Here is a 17,252-nt window from a genome sequence, read left to right as displayed (position 1 = left end):
ACAATTGTCAATGCAAGGTCCTATCAATTCACAACAAACCAACTTACCTTATTTCTTTGCTGATCCCACGACTGCGGTGACGCTGCCTTTAGGACGACCGCGGTTTTTCGTTACTCGCGGAGGCATCATAAGATGGTGCAGAGGAGCGCCTACATCTCGCCGGGTCAGCTGAGGAGCACCACTGGCAGATGGACCTGCAAAAGGAGCATGCCCGACGGTCAGATTATCAGGGTACCAGCTCAGATCATCAGGGGTACCAGGTCGGCTATCAGGGCTTTGACATCAGATCTCATACCCACCTCCTGGTGGCCTGACCTGGTAATTCCGACCCCAGTAGTCTGATCTGGTGACCCCACACGCTGATGGTCTGATCATCAGGAGCACCAGGTCAGACCACCAGACACAAAGCACCATGCCTCACAAGCAGGGGCATGGGTACCAGGTCAGACCAGCTGGCAGCAGCAGTGCCAGGCCAGACCATCAGTGACAGGGGTACCCTATGAAGTGGCAGGAATACCAGGCCAGACCACTAAGCACAGGGGTACCAGGTGAGACCATCAGGGGCAGAGGTATCAAATCGTTCTACCATGTGGCACAAGTACCAGGTCATATCACCATGGGACATCAGTACTATGCTACCAGGAGCGCTGGTACCAACTCACACTATCAAGCAGTAGTGCCAGGTAAGGCCACCAGGGGAAGTAGTACCAGGTCAGACCATCAGGGGCAGGAGTGCAGGGTCTGGCGACCAGGGGCCAGAGTACCAGGAGGTAGGAGTACCTCGCCAGACTCTTAAGGGCAGTAATATCAGGTCAGGAACCCCTGACCTAGAACTGCTGCCATCTGATGCATCACAGGGGCCTCTTGAATAGATAGTGCCTCCTAACCCAGTACAGGCCCCGCAGGGGCACCGGCTTCGGCCGGTGTAGGGGACTAGCACCCCCTCGGTTCCCAGCTCCGGTAACGGGTGGACAGCGCAAGCTGTGCCTCTCAGGGCGTAGCGACCCTACCGGTACGTGAGCTCCTGCTCCTTGTCCCGCCCGCTCCCTCCACATTACCCGCACTCCCTCATCCGGCCCTATCACCACTCCTCATCCTCGTTTTATCGGGGTCGCCGTGCCCCCTCGCCCACGTCCCCGGGTTGATCGGATCCTGGTGGCTGAGGGGTGCGTCGTGCGGGTCAGTCACGGCGCGTCCCAACACTCCAATTTGGCCAGGATATCCGGGGGCGTGGGGGGGGGGGGGCCGTGGGGCCCCACACGGGTCTAGCGGCTTGTTGCTCGCGTTCCGGTTGGGTGCTCCTTGCGGGTCTCCGCTTGGGGCGCCTGGCCGCGCGCAGCGGCTTAAGGGGTCAAGTGGTGGCGGCGCTGAACCACGGTCAGGACGGGGAGGGGTCTCCCCGGTTACACCTGGCCGTGTGGGAGGCGTCGTTCGCCCCGTATAGCACCGGGATAGCCCTGGCCGTGGCCACCTCCCGAGGGAGTGTTGGGCCGTCCCCCTGTTGGGCTCCGTGGTGGGTGGGGAGCCCCGGTGCCGAATACTCCAAAAACTCGCATGGATTTTCACTCAACCAAGCCCAACGGAAATGACTCTTCAGCTCAGACGGCTCGGCTGACGACGACGGACGACCGTCCCTCTGCTTCGGCGGAGGGGCGAAGCGGCCCTTCCGGCACTGGTGAAACACCGCTGCCACGGACTGATTCCAGTTCCACCCCGTTGGAGCGGACTAGAGGTGGGAGAGTGGGAGTACCGGGGACTGCCGGGCGGGCTGCTCGGTCTTGCCCCCGGGTTCTTGTGTTTGCCAGTAGTGAAAAAGATTTGTCTAGTTTGTCGCCCTTTCAGCGGCGTAGCGGATGTGATCGGCTTGGGAAGGTAACGCGCTGTGACAGGCTTAGAAATGGAGCGATTGAGGTGGAGTTTTTGAATGCGGCGGAAGCGGAAAAGACAATGAAGGCAACTTCATTCACATACACAGTCAGGGATAAAGATGGAAGGCGAGACGTCACCTTACCCATCACGGTGACAGCTCACGAAACGAAAAACTGTTCTCGCGGGATCATTAACTGTGTTGACCTGGAGGGTGTCAGCAAGGAGGATATCGTGGATGGTCTGTCTGGTTTCGGTGTCGTGGAATCTCGTCGGATCAGTCAGGAGAGGAGAGAACTTGGTCCCGACAAACATCATCCTTACTTTCAACCGTGTGGATCTTCCTTCAGAAATAGTAGTCGGTTACGTAAAAGTGAAAGTTCGTTTGTACATTCCCAACCCTATGCGCTGTTTTCGGTGTCTTCGTTTTGGCCATACAAAAGATTACTGCAGGAACAAGCCGTCTTGTGGGAAATGTGCGGAGACTGACCACACTAACGAGACCTGCAGCGCTGTGCGACCGAAGTGTGTTAACTGCGACAAAAACCAGATCCCACACACATGTGACCGTGCTTGTCCGGCGTACTCTCGAGAGAAAGAGATTATCTCCATCAAGTGCCCCCGACGCATCTCTTTCCGAGAGGCACGGGAGATTTACCATAGCTTGCATCCCAAAGTATCTTACGCGAGTGCAGTGTCTAGCTCCCACTCAAACGTGGTTAATCGTGAGGTCAGTTCGGACCGTATGAACTTGACGCAGTTCATCGCACTTCTCCAGTCATTTGGGTTGACCTGCAGACCGGCAGCGGGTTCGCATGCTTCGCCTGCGTCCGCGGCGCCCACCGCACCGCCGGTAGCTGCGGCGCTGGCGGCCCCGTGTCGCCGGCCCCCCCCCCCCCCCCCGGTCGGAGAGACACTGGAGGGCGAGGGGTGGCCTCTGGTTGGTCGGGGTCGGGAGGGGCGCCCCTCCCGAGCAAATCAGACACGTTCCGGGAAAGAGGCGCCGACCACGGCGCCTTCCCCAACAACCGCGAAGCGAACTCCACCTAGCGAGACAGTGATGGGGGCCTTGCGGCGCGGTGAGGTGGAGAAGAGGGCCCGCGAGGGCAGGCGAGCTCGTCTGGTCGAGCAGGCGAGGGTGGCCAGGCGGTCCCCGGGAGCTACCGATTCCTCTGCCCCGGCGGGGGACGGCGAAAAGTCTTCTCCCGTGGGGTTTGCCGGGGCGTCGGTGCCGGCGGTGGCTGGCGGCGCGCCATCCTCTGCGGTGGCTGATGGGGTGCCGTCCTCCGTGGGGGGGGGGGGGGGGGGGAGCGCTTCCACGCCTAGCAAGCGCGTTGGGCCGTCGCTTGTTCCGTCCCGAATGGGCGCCCCACCCCCTCCTCCGCCTTCCGCTGCGCCTGCTCAGTCCCTGCCTCCTCCGGCGACCCCGCCGTCGTCCCCGAGGGGGGTTGGATCCTCCTTCCGCCCCGGGCCGCCCCGCTAAGCGCGGATTGCCCTGGAGAGGCTCGCCGACAGACGAGGGAAGTCCGCGAGCGCGGTCGTTCGAGTTCTGCGGACGGGAGGTTGCGCCAAAGTGGAGGTGTGCACCCCCGGGTACACTTCAGGGGGTTGGGTCCTTCGCCTGGTGCAACGGAACACTTCTAGTCAGCTTAGTCATTTTTATTGTCTGTAACAGTTTTATGCGACCTTTTTACGCAGCCCACGTTTTTATTAGCTTCATAGTTTTAAACTTCATTTTTTAACCAGGTTTTATGCAGGTTATTCTGCAATGGAACTGTAGAGGCTCACAAACCAGTGCCCAGGATTTACACGCTGTGCTCAGTCACCGCTGTCCGGTTGCTGTCTGCCACCAGGAGGCGAAGCTGTCGCCGGATTCTCACTGCACCATCAAAGGTTACTCAATATTTAGAAAAGATGTGCTACCAGACACTGTGGCGCACGGTGGTGTGCTGTTGGCAGTGCACCACAGTGTGCCTTCGCAGCAGCTGAGGCTGCAAACCTCGCTCCAAGCTGTTGCTGCACGGGTACATTTTAATCATCGTCTTATAACCCTGTGCTCAGTGTATTTGCCACAGGGGCTCACTTTTCCATTGGTGCAGCTTAGACAGCTGATGGCACAGCTCCCTCCACCCTTGGTTATCTTGGGAGATTTTAACGCACACCATATCGTTTGTGGCTGTGATGATAGCAACGCGCGGGGACGTTCTTTAGAGCAATTTATTCACGAGGAGTCCCCCTGTGTTTTGAATACGGGATCTCGGACGCATTTTACGTTACCGTCAGGTCAGACGTCGGTTTTGGACCTAAGCCTGGTGAGTCCGCAGCACGCGCAGCTTTTTACGTGGACTATAGCCGACGACCCTATGGGAAGCGACCACTTCCCAGTGTGGTTGGAGTACTGTGACGGGGCGGTCCTCGGTCCTCGACCACGACGATGGAATCTAAAAAAAGCAGATTGGGGTGCGTTTGAGTCTCAGCTGGAGATGAACTTTGGTGCACAGGCCGTGGATGGTGCAAACTATTCGATCGAACACTTCACGTCCGCGCTTTTACGTGCAGCGAACGTAAGCATCCCAAAGACATCTGGAGCTCCTCGTCGCACCCCGGTGCCGTGGTGGACCGACGAGTGCCGAGCTGTTATCCGGGCACGTAGGCGGGCCTTTCGGGCCTTCGATCGTCACGCCACAACCGATAATTTAATCGCATTTAGGAAGGCGAGAGCTTTGACCCGGCGCACGATCCGGGAGGCAAAGCGCGTCTCCTAGGCAAGAGTACGTGGGACGCCTAAATCGTTCTACTCCTATGTGTCAAGTATGGTCGCAGAGTAAGCGTATATCTGGCCAGTTTTCCGCGGTTCCTCTATCCGGTTCTTGAGGTTGGTGGGCAGGACATTTTACACCTTGCTGACGTCGCCAACGAGATCGGCCGTGCGCTTGCGGAACGGTGTGGAGGCGGTAGCGTTGATCCCCAGTTCCTGGCCCATGAGGCGCGTTGTGAGGCAAGTCTAGAGGACTTTTCCACCTCTGTACACCTTGCCTACAACGAACCGTTTACAATGGTGGAACTGAGGGCAGCTGTTAGCAGGCTTCGGAGCGTATCAGAGGGTCCTGACGAGATTCATAACGACATGATTCGACATTTGCCCATCTGCGTACTGGGCGTTCTTTTGGCCATTTTTAATCGTCTTTGGGAACGAGGCGAATTTCCGAACATTTGGCGAGAAGCTGTTGTAGTACCCCTTTTAAAGCCAGGTAAAAGCAGTAAAGATCCGTTTCACTACAGGCCCATCTCTCTTACATCATCACTGTGGAAGCTGATGGAGAGACTCGTCAATGGACGTCTTTCGTGGTTTTTAGAGAAACAAGCCATTTTAACTGATTCTCAGTGTGGTTTTAGGAAACACCGTAGCACGCTGGACCATCTTCTTACCTTGGACACTGTTGTCCGTGCTGCTTTTAAACAGCGTCGCCATGTGGGAGCTGCCTTCTTTGACATAGAGGGCGCTTATGATACCATATGGCGACACGGTATACTTATGAGGGCTTTTAAGCACGGTATTCGTGGTAACATGGGCTATTTTTTACAGAACTCCTTAGCAGAACGTTTTTTTCGCGTCCGTGTTGGTCATCAGTTTTCTGATCGCTTTTTACAACGGAGCGGTGTGCCCCAGGGTGGCGTTTTAAGTGTCGCGCTTCTTGCGCTCATGATCAATGACGTCGGAAATGCATTGCCTCTGTCCATTGGTCGCTCGTTGTTCGTCGACGATCTTGCAATCTGGTGCAGCTCTTCTCTGACCTCAGCGATGGAACGTCAGTTGCAGCTGGCTGTAGCACGTCTGGAGAGGTGGGCCACGCTGAATGGTTTTCGTTTCTCCACGTTGAAAACGGCGGGTGCGCACTTTTGTCGCCGTCGTGGTCACTGCCAGGATGTGGCGATCCGATTGTATGGCGAAGCTACCCCATTTTATTCCGTGGTCCGTTTTCTAGGCGTGCAACTGGATCGTCGCCTTACTTATAAAGACCATATAAAGGCGTTGCAAGCCAAGTGTTTTAAAACCCTGAATGTCCTAAAGTGCATTGCTCGCACGTCATATGGTGCGGACAGGAAAACGCTTTTGCTCTTCTATCGCTCTCTTATCAGATCCAAACTCGACTATGCTTCCTTTGTTTATGACGGCGCTTGTGAGTCAGTAAAGCGCTCATTGGACACCACACATCACACTGCCTTGCGTATCGCAACAGGTGCATTCAGGACCTCTCCGACAGCGAGCCTCCTTGCTGAGGCCCACGAGCCCCCTTTGTCCACTAGGATAAAAATATTAGGCATGAGATACGCCTGTAAGTTGGCACAGTTCCAATGTACCAATCACCCAATGTACAAGTGGGTCTTCTCCCGCCGCACAATACGCATGTCTCTGACTGGGACAGTACATCGGATCGCACATTTCTGTGTGAGGATGCTCGTACTTTTACAAGAATGTGGTATTCGCACACGGCATGTGATCCGTTGGGAAATTCCTGAGACCCCTCCTTGGAGGCTCTACCCATCAGCGGTGGATGTCTCACTTTCCCATTTCGCGAAGGGGCGGGTGTCTCCGGATGAGTTTCGGCTGAGGTCTTTGGAGCTGATCGCGTCGTACCCGGATCACAAGAAGACCTACACGGACGGTTCGAAAGCGGATGCCGGTGTTGGATGCTGCTTTTGTTCAAGGTCCTGTTACACGGTCTTTTGCTTGAAATGGTCACGCATCGGTCTTCACATCCGAGCTAATAGCCATTCTTAAAACACTCCATTTCATTGAAGTTGACAGTGGCGACCAACACTTGGTTTTATCGGACTCTTTTAGTAGCCTGATGGCACTGCAAGATTTAGATTCATCATATTTCATCGTTCAGAACATTTTAACTCTTCTTACTACACTGTCGCGATCCGGGAAGCAGAGGTAGTATTCTGCTGGAGCCACGTTGGCATATCGGGTAATTAAGTAGCTGATGCCGCAGCAAGGCGTGCCACACACGCATCTGACATCCTTACTATGACAGTCCCCGCTAACGACCTGTGTGCAGCGGTATCCGCCTTTATGTTGAAGCAGTGGCAAACGAATTGGGAAGTGCATGCTGCCAATAAACTGAGAGAGATAAAGCCCCGGTTGGGGCCATGGGCGTCCAGCTCTCGTAGGGTGAGGCGGGAGGAAGTGACGCTTTGCCGGCTGAGAATAGGCCACACATACGCAACGCACCGATACCTGTTATGCGGGGAAGACCAACCGCGGTGTCCTCGCTGCGGGGATCGTTACACCGTACGACATGTCTTGATAGATTGTGCCCACCTCGCCTTGGAACGTTTGCGTCATTTTGGATCTGGGTCCTTGCGTCCTACGATCTGTGGTATGTTGGGAGACGATTCCAGCTCAGTACATGACGGTCACATTTTTAGTTATCTCGAAGACGTACAATTTCATGCCATCTATCGAACCAAACCTTATCTCCCCGCTTTTTCAGGCAACTGTTAGATAAAAAGTAGGTTATGGGCGCCATATGACCAACGTAGTCGGTGCGCCCCAAAGCCCAAATCATCATCATCATCGACCCAGTACAGGGCTTCCTAGCTTGTAACACAGCCTCCCAAGCCAGCAAAGGGCTCACCATAACACAACATTGGGACTTCTGATCTAAAACACCAGGGGCTGGGGTGCCAGATGGCAGGAGTACTACATTAGACTATCAGGGGCGGAGATCGGAGCCAGACCATCAGTGCTATATGAAAAAGTTATCGAGGTGGCACACCACATACAATGTTTACAGCCTAGTTTAGCTCAACAACTGATGTATAATGCAGGGATCACTGAGCACACAGTCAGCTTTTTTACCACTGCAGAGGCTGGTCAAGACATTAAGTAATAATATTAGACAAACAAGGGCATTGAGAGGAGTCAATCCAATTTTCAACCTTGATAGGTTATGAAAACAAACTGATAAGGTCTGCATGTTTGCTAGCATATTTTCTTATATATATATATATATATATATATATATATATATATATATATATATATATATGATCCAAACTCTGTTTTTAAATAAGTTAACATGCATGCAAAGAGCATGTGAACAGCTCAACAACAACCAATCAGGTTTATTATTTGCATTCTGGCCTTAGTGGGTTCTGAAATACATGTTGATGAAGCTAACCTCTCCAGTAACATGTTTTCTTACCTCACTAGACCCAAATTTGCTTTTCAAACACAGCTGCTGTTTGCCCAAAGTTTGTAAAATTGATAAATAGCTGTTTTTGGTCACTTGTGTTTTGTTACAATTGTGTACCTTGCTTACAAGATATCTGCTTGTCAATGCTAAAGTTTGAAAAAGACACTGAATCATTCCCAGCTGTAACTTGGCAGCTTGACTCGATTCGGTATGCACATACCTTCATGCACGCACAATAAGCACATACCTTCAATCCTCGTGGCTGGCGCACCGCACCTACCCACACCCGCCCCTCAACACGGCCCGGCATTCAAAACCGCGCGTTGACGCAGATACGGTCACAAACGGCGAGTGCGTACGCGCAAACGTGACGTCATAAATCTGACTCAATTTACACAGTAGTGCAGTTGTGTGTAAATCGACTCGGATCCGACGTGATTTACACAAGAGGACCGTTTTCAGTATATTGACTCACGAGTCGATCTACACGCTCCCTTTTTGGACGCGTGTAACACGCTCCCTTTTTGGACCCTTTTAGTAACGTGTACCAGCCAGCGACAACATCCGTTAAAAGAGGGGAAACAACAAAACAGGATCATCGCAATAAAAGCAATGAGTCGCGCACACAACATATCCCACTATGTCCATTGCTCTTTGCACTGATATCTAAAAGAACATAAAGAAACTTACTTCCACAAACAGACCTTCGGAACAAGTCACTCAAAAAGACAAAGAAAACAAAGAACATACAGAGAGGTAGGATCTCTGATCAATCCAATCACAAAGCTACGAAAATAAAAGCAAAATAAACCAGGCCTGATGCTCCCTTAAATTTGGTGCAGAGATGTGGGTACAGCACCAGTTCAACGTTTGGGGCTATCAGCACATTTTAGACAGCTGAAGCTATATCTTACACCTATGGATCATAATGCTTCAAGTAAAATACTGTACAAGTATTTTAGCTGAATTGACTGTAGCTAGTGCGCCATATTCGTAAGAGCGTTTGTTTGGTTGATGTTGTCAGCTGTTGAAACATATTTTACATCGATAGGTTGTTAGCTATCGATAACAAAGGATAACATATCTTCCTTTGGTGTATTTTATCTACATGTGTTGAATCACAACAGACACAATATTGAAAATTAAGACATGTGATTCCTTGAGAGGTGAAACACTTAAGCACCTGACCGTGTTCGGCTGCTCCATCATTTGCTACAGATATCTCGGTCTTCACAGCGGATTTGCTCTTGATAAGGACAATGTCACACTGTAGCTATGCTGAATAATTCTTAGTAGCTTCAAAAAAAAACCATTATCCAATTTGTTGTGAATCATGTACCAACAGCCATACCCTTTCTCGCTTGCGTCCGATTTTGATATCGATATTGTGTTCATTATAACATTACGTAATTTCATAACTTCTTTTTGACAATTTTAGAGCTTAAAAGCCTAATAAAATCAGCTTTTTCAATAAAAAAATGATTATTTGTTTCATTGATAGGTAAGTTTCAACAAAAACTTTTCTAAACCTTTGCAGGCCGCAGTTTTGACCTAGGAGCCTTCAAGATCATTATCGATATTAAAACCAACAAACTCGGAGGAAATCGCACGAACATCTTCGCAGCGACCTTGCGCAACTGGCCAGTGATTCATCCATTCAGTCCGTGTTGGGGTCTCGTGTGCTGGGTGCGTGTAGCAATTGATGCGCTTAGCGCTTGTGTGGTTCAGATTGGGTGTAGGGGTGCAGTGTGCGAGTGGATTTTTTTGTGTTGTCTAAGATTTATTTCGATCGTCTCCTAGCTTATGCGGTATGTATAGCTATTGTTTTTCTATCTCAAGGAGATTGCAATGTTCCTCTGGGAATAATACGCTGAGCTTGGGCAAAAGCCAAAGTTCGAACTTGTAGGCTTAAACCGACCACAGATGTATTAGGGAGAAAGCTTATTTGTCACCATGTGATCCTTACTATGCCATTGGTTTTTTCCATTGGTGTGAGTTGCATCAGGTGACATTTACCTTCTGGTGGGTGCTCGAGCTGTGGGTGACTGATAGCTCACATCCAGGAACAGATCTGCAACTTTCTGTCATACATGAAGTTCACCAATCATTCATTATGTCCTTCCCCCCCCCCCACTCCCTGAAATTTTGTTTTGTTGCTGTTGCCAAACCATTTAGGAAGATTACAGGTATCTGCATCTAGAGCTGATACTTCAACTGCTTATTCTCCCCCCCCCCCCCTCCTGTCCCCACACACACTAATCCAGACATGTGGTGTGTTTAATCATGAGGCAAGCCATTCAATCCATGTGTCAAACAAGCTGTCAATTAAGTTGTGCAGAAACTGATAAGCTTGTTAGCTCCATTTGTTAACTCATCTTGTCAGGCTCTCCTTTTCTTAGAAACTTACTGATGTTGTGATAACATACATGTAGGCTTGATTATCCCTGGAAGAAAAGTGGTAGATAGTAGCAAATAGCTAACTGGTAATAGATAACTGATAATAGGTAGTTGGTAATAGTTAATAGCAATAGTTATAAGCAATGGCTTATGGCAAAGTAAAGCAATTATTTATAGCAATAGTAATAATATATGGCAGATCTTATGTTGATTGTGTTTTAGAACCCAGAAGATTTATGACTAGCCATTAATATTTGACCAGTCAGGTCTGAATTGATCTATTATATGCACATGTTCATCACATGCACATTACATGCAAAAGAAAGAAAGGTACTGCCTTTGGGCAAAGTTGCATTGCTGGAACATTTTGATTATGCAGTGTAGCTGGATCTACCATTTCAGTCTACCTAAAACAATTAAGTTATGTGATGTGCTGTGTGGGCAGAAAAGCACATACATTCTTCACATTTGAGAACCTTAAAGGGAGACCATCTCATGCCCATGGAATGTTAGATTGCATGGTTATCTCAAAAGCATACTTAAGTATGTAAAATAGCTGTAAGTCAATGCACACTTTTTCTTGCCCTCATAATCTGGTGGAAGGTAACCTAGGATGATACAGTTGAGCCCTCATTAAAAATAGCTGTTTTGAACTTGAAAGAAAAGTCCAATTGAATATATGCAGATTGTCTTTTCAGGCAATGCTTTGAAACCAAGATGTCATCAATCTGAAAAGGATGCATATGTTTTTTTTCTACTTTTATAGTTACTGTGATTATAATCACTTATACTGTAAAGATAGCCTTAGGGGAACCCCAAAAATATTTTAATGTGATGAAAAATGAATAGAAGAAAGTTAAACAGAAAATTCTGGCATACAAAAAGCTGACATTAATAGAAGCTTAATCAGAAAATCCAAAACTTGGAGGACAAAATGTTCAAAGAGAAAAAACTAATAGGGATAAAATTTCCTCTCTCAGGGAAGGACAAAAGCCAGCAGCCACAACCACTAGTAAATGTTTATGATCACACCTGCTATCATAAGCTCACTGCGAAACACAGCGTACTGACGGTGTAATGAACACGTTCTATGTAAAATCACTTCAGCATGCCTCTCAGGTATTGAAGGTTGATAACTTGGCAAAAGAGTTATTGAATGGTGCTGAACACAAAGGTGAAGCTTTATATTTTCAGTGAGTGAGGCTGAAACCCCCTTCAGCTTTGGGAAGGAAGTGGGTTTTATCTAGGGAGAAACCCTTATGTTGGCATTTTGAATAAATATTGCATCATGTTGCACACTGCCCCCCTCATATGTTGTGAAACTGTACCCCTGGCTGAATAACTAGAAGCTGAGAGCTTTCATCCCTGATATCAATGTGATAGTGTTGTATCTTTACCAGGTCCACACAATGCGGGTGCTTTGAGCATTTCACGATGCACATGTGGACTCATTGCAGACACACTGGTACAACAGGCACCTGTCCTGCTATCATGCAGCCACCCTGTGTACCCTGCTCCCCTCCCTCTCTATGATGTGAAATGCAGGGAATGCTGGAGCCAGCTGCCACTCAGTCGTGAGCCAGCTGATGCTGGCCAACAGCAGGGTCTTTATGTTGGGGTTGTATTTAGGCCCTTATGCAGCAGTTTAGCAGTTTGGAGGTTCAGCAGCATTCCCAACAGCCCCTGTAAAATAGGTATGGTTCCTTCCTGTCACATCTGGTGACATTGCAAAGCTGTCTGACCATGTGGTATGGCTATTTTAATGATTTTAATGGCATATGGATATTATTCCCACCAATATATAGCATAGATGGTCAAAGTGCACACATTTGTTACAAATCTGCATTCTTCCATTTCAGGGTGTTGTTTACATGAAGAGGAGTTGCTTTATGGTCATGCACTGTTCATAGAGGCTTTTCATAGTTTAAGCAACTGATAAGTCATCAAATGATTGCATATGAAGTGTTGCATCTGCTATCCCTTGTCTGGCTGTGCCAGTCATGTGCTGGATCATGGACTTTTAAAGGTATGTTTTAACTCTACATCAATCTCATTGGTATCAAGTTTGCCTGCATCCTCACTTTTGTATCACCCACTACAAAGAATGCATCATATTTGTGGTGAGGAGTTCAGTGGGATGTGAAGTCCTGTTCAATTTATGAGTATCAGCTGTTCATGATGCATTGGCTGATTACAGAAACTGTACATTGTGCCATAATGTGTTGTGCTTTTTGCATACTCTTTCTATCACTGTACTTATGATATTTATCACATAAGCAACTGAAGCTTTTTCTGTCTAAAGGTCTTGTTAAAATATTGTTGGATTTTTTTTTAAAGATTTGATCCGAACCCTTTGAATGGATGGATTTCTGGGATCAGAGCTCACCCTAAGCAGTGCTTGTTGTGTGAGCCCTGACCCCTACCATCCGATCGCGCAATTCCATGTCAACGGCAGAGTTTGGTGGCGAAAGCTTAACGTGCCGCAATGCTCGGCACGGTCCGTCCTGCCCTCTGACGTCAACTGACCTTTAGCGCGACCGCTGCCACCGACCGCAGGCCATACCTGTCAAGGACAAGTAGCGAGCGCCCTAAAGCGACTCGAACCCACCCCGCCACGGGTGGGTGGATCGGAAGGCAGGCGCTCTAACCAACTGAGCTACCGGACGGACGATTGATGACGGATTGCACAAGTGATTGGATATAAATTTTCTGATTATCAGCTATCCCACTCCCATCATGGGTGGTTCATAGTTGTGAGACCATGTCAAATAACCTCCATGCTGCTGTAATCTATCACTTGCTTGCAACACATCAGTTCCCATGCAATATTGCAGTGTCACTTCATTGGATATGCACCATCTGACTCAAAAGGGCTATCAGCTTCCATGCAATGTTGCAGTGTCAACCAATGAGATGTGCAAAATGTGAAAAGACAATGTGGAACCAAAGAATCATTGCTTGCTGTCTTTTATGGAGTCTAGATATGAAACGCTGTTCCGATCATCAAACAATACATTATCTGACATTGAGCTATTCAATTAGTTGTTTTACAGTCATGACATCCAATTCTGCCAGCAACTACTGAATTAGCTTGTTTTATGGTCATGTTGTCCAGTTGCACCAGTATATAAAGCAATAGCAAATAGAAATGGCAGGCCATTTGTGCAACATACAAGTGCGCCCGATGTCAATCTTTGGATGCAAAACCTTTGTGGCTCGGCGTTGCGGTTTCCATAGGCTGCTGGCTTTGGATGCGGCAGCAAACACTGAGTGCCGGGTGGCCGAAAAACAGGGTGAATCGAGAAAGAATGCTTCCATATGGTGAAACCGATTCAATCCTACGGTCTCGGATATTCTGGGCTCACCTGTGCGGTTTTCAGGTCGCTCCTCTGAACGGATTAACGTGTTCAGAAACACAAAAATCTGCGATGGCCCTGGAATCTGTGCTGTTCATGGTGTTGCCAAGCTCAAAACTGGACAGAAAAATGTATGGCTGAGAGTCCCATGCGCTCACCCGAGTTGCCTGTTTTGAGCTTAAGGTCCTACTTTTCACATAGTGTCCCATAGTTTTCTATGGTTATAGTATTAAAGCTTGCGACAGTTTGGGAAACCCCGGACGCCGCTAGATATCAAACTACGAAGTCAGTTCTCACGCGCGCAGGGCTGCCCGGACCGTTGATTTTACCCGAGCAATTTTCAGAGTGATAATCGGAACAGATTGGCGGTTAAAGACCACAGGCACAAACAGTTCAGATTTCAGTGCGGCATATTGTTAATGTTGTAGTTATCAAGTTAAATGAAAGACCGGCCTGAAAGTTGTACTGGTGAAATCTGCGTCCCAGTACACCTGATGATCGTGAGAATTTAATTCGCAAATAATTTGGAGGCGTTATTTCCCGAAATATCGCTTTGTATCATATAAAGTATCATATATCATATATATCATATATCATATATCATACATAGTACCGCTTTGGCCCGTGCGCTGGACGCTGTTTGGTGCTAGCTACAGCGGGCGTCCCTCAGCCGCCCATGAAGACTTCGGTGTTTTTTTCACTGGTGTTTTATCACACACATTGGCTGCACTGGACAAGTGCTATAGAAAGATAGCTTCCGATTTGGTATTGTCACCCCACTTAACACCATTATGCATGGTGGATGAATACGATAGTGACTTGCAGGTTTATAGACGTAGACGCATATTCGGAACCCTGTGTTGATGATGTTACCATGACTGCTTATCAGGCAATACACCTGATCCAAGTTTCAAGTCGCACGCTGTGATAAAGCCCAAGATTATTCATGGTCGGAGTAAGAGAGATATATCATCAACAAAGGAGCGGGTAAGTAGTTTGTAACTGAATGAATTAGTGTTTTTTTGCGGTTCATTCTGCTGAAGTAATGAAATATCCAAGGTTCAAAAGAAAAAATTGCATTATGGGACAATTATGTATGCAGCGTCAGACATGTGCGCAGATCCCAGATATGGATGGTAAGGATCAGATCTGGGAATCCTCGATCCCAGGTCTTTCGGGATCAGGGTACATTTGCTAATATGTTCAAGAGTCTATGCGATTGGGGGTCTGTTCTGAAAATTTGTCAAGTAATCCTTTGAGATTCAGAGTTCCTAATTTTGTGAAAGGAACCTTCAGAACGTGGACTGCTATTTTCGTTGAAGATTTCTGTTGGATCTGCCGTATTTCAGTTGGATCCAGGCATATGTCTGGTGACATTTGCATACTGTCTGCATTGATGTTGGTGCATGGACACTGCTGATTTTATGATCATCATTTCTTGTTTTCAGAATGGACATGTGCCTGGTGTTACAATAGCGTTTGAGGCTCTTGGTAGGGACTACCTTCTTGATCTCCAGTTGAATAGGTGAGAAATAATGCTGTATCAATGCCTGGACTCAACCCATGCAACCGTCAATCGTGTAAGACTTGTTTCAACACTGCATCCTATTGATGTGATGGTTTTGTTTCTTCCAGGCACGTGGTGAGCAGGAATGCCCTCCTGCGGTATCAACGCAACGGGACTCTTGTGTCTGACAAGCGGGCATTAATCGTGAGAATGTTTTTTATTGTATCTGCTTGCGTTGTCCCACCAAGCCGTACGTGGTTACCGCCCGTAGTTGTGGACATTGTTACGACGCGGAGACTCATTCCGTAAACCCTGATCACGATGTGGCGAAATACTGGGGTCAATAACCCGTGGCATGGGAGAGGAGGGCTTTTGGTGTCGTGTCTTCATCCTCCCCTCCCACCTCCTCCCTTCGTGGACGTCGCGGGGCCCCTTCTGCTTTTTGTCATTTTAAAACGCTCGTGGGAATATTAAAACACAAAAAGCAGCTCCCGACGCACCGAAACAGGATCCCGAATCGAGGAAGACCTTCGAATGAAAAAGAGCCCTTAGGAAGAGCCCTTAGGAAGTGCCCGTTTCGTTGAAGGCCCTCAAGACCCGATGTACCCCCTCCCCCCGCCCGGGGGTCAAATCTTGATCACTCCACTGACACGGTGCCATTTCAGCTCCGCATGCTTGCTTGGATAACCCGATTTTGGCCACGACTCGTGGGGGCCAGAGTCTCCATTCGTCAGGGCTAGAGTCTGACGCAGAATGCGTTTTGATTGCAGGAGGATGACAACTGCTATTACTCAGGCTTGGTTCGTGGCAGCGAAGTCTCCTCAGTCGCCCTGTCTACCTGCGATGGAATTAGGTGTGTGGGGTCTGATGACGCTCATGCTTCTCACGTGCTTGGATATATTTTCGGCGTCACGTGTCGCTTCTTCAAATTGGCCATTTATGGTATCGGCGTACTAACAACGACATTCGAGTTTAGTGCAGTTAGTGTTTTTGCCGTTTCATTGATCGTCGTGAGACACCGGAGAAGCGATCGGTACCAGGGACGGCTAGGTCACTCCCATACGCCTCGCGCGTGGTATGTGAACGTTTTCGTGTTTACAGCGGTCTTGTGTTCGATGGGAATCGGACGCTGTTCGTGTCGCCGGGTGCGGATGGACAACATTATTTGTACCGGGAGGACGATCTGATTCAGAACCGGACCTGCGGCGTCGCCGGGCCCGCGGGGCATCGGCCCCATGCGGCGGGTCACGCAGCGCACAGGGTGAGCAGGCCGGACGCGCGTCCGACTGGACCTACCGGGCTGGCGTCCGAGCCGTGTCCACCCGGGGCCGACACGCCGTCGTGCTCAGTGCCTGCATGCTGGTCATAGCGAAATACGGCGGAGATCACGCGTGCTATGCCGTTTCGGTCTCCCTCCCCTCCTGAGATGCATGTCGCTGTCTTCGCGGTGAAGTGTTATTCAGGATACACACGCTTGAGTTTCGGTTCACTTGAGGCGCGACAAAAACACAAGTGACCTTGCGAAGGGACTGAGGTCTTGCGTCGGTGCTGCGCGGGTCTTGTCTCGGCGTGTGTACAGGTTCGCTTCCCTCCGCTGACCGGTCGCATCGCCGACAGATCAAGCGGGAGACGGCGCCGCGCGGGCCGTACAACGCCAACCGCAAGTCACGTTACGTCGAGCTGGTGCTGGTGGTGGACCAGGAGGTGTTCCACGAGCACGACGACTGATCTCAAGGCCACCGTGCATCGCACCAAGCAGATCGCCAACATCGTCAACTCGGTGAGTGACCCCGGAGGTGCACCAGGCCGCGCGAGAGGCGAGCTGATGAAGAGAAAGACCTGGGGGGGGGGGGGGGGGGGGTCTGATAGTCAGTCATTCCTGTACGACAGTGCAAAATGAAGTAGTTTAGTAGCTGTGGA

At 49.3% G+C, this 17,252-nt stretch overlaps 1 protein-coding gene across 1 annotated transcript in view; it reads left to right on the top strand.

The window, feature by feature from the left end:
• The first annotated feature begins 412 nt into the window (after window positions 1-412).
• Window positions 413-17,252, top strand: part of LOC119111305 (disintegrin and metalloproteinase domain-containing protein 19-like) — a 30,918-nt gene continuing 14,078 nt past the window's right edge. The window contains 3 exon segments of the mRNA XM_037235119.1: window positions 413-442; window positions 16,950-17,057; window positions 17,059-17,112. Coding sequence (XP_037091014.1) covers window positions 413-442; window positions 16,950-17,057; window positions 17,059-17,112 — 192 coding nt within the window.

This window comes from Pollicipes pollicipes, unplaced genomic scaffold (assembly GCF_011947565.3).
Source record: "Pollicipes pollicipes isolate AB1234 unplaced genomic scaffold, Ppol_2.1 Scaffold_7261;HRSCAF=8764_pilon_pilon_pilon, whole genome shotgun sequence".
In the NCBI taxonomy this organism is placed as follows: Eukaryota; Metazoa; Arthropoda; class Thecostraca; order Pollicipedomorpha; family Pollicipedidae; genus Pollicipes; species Pollicipes pollicipes.
Note: the sequence above shows the minus strand (reverse complement) of the source record. Positions and strands in the feature narration are given on the sequence as shown.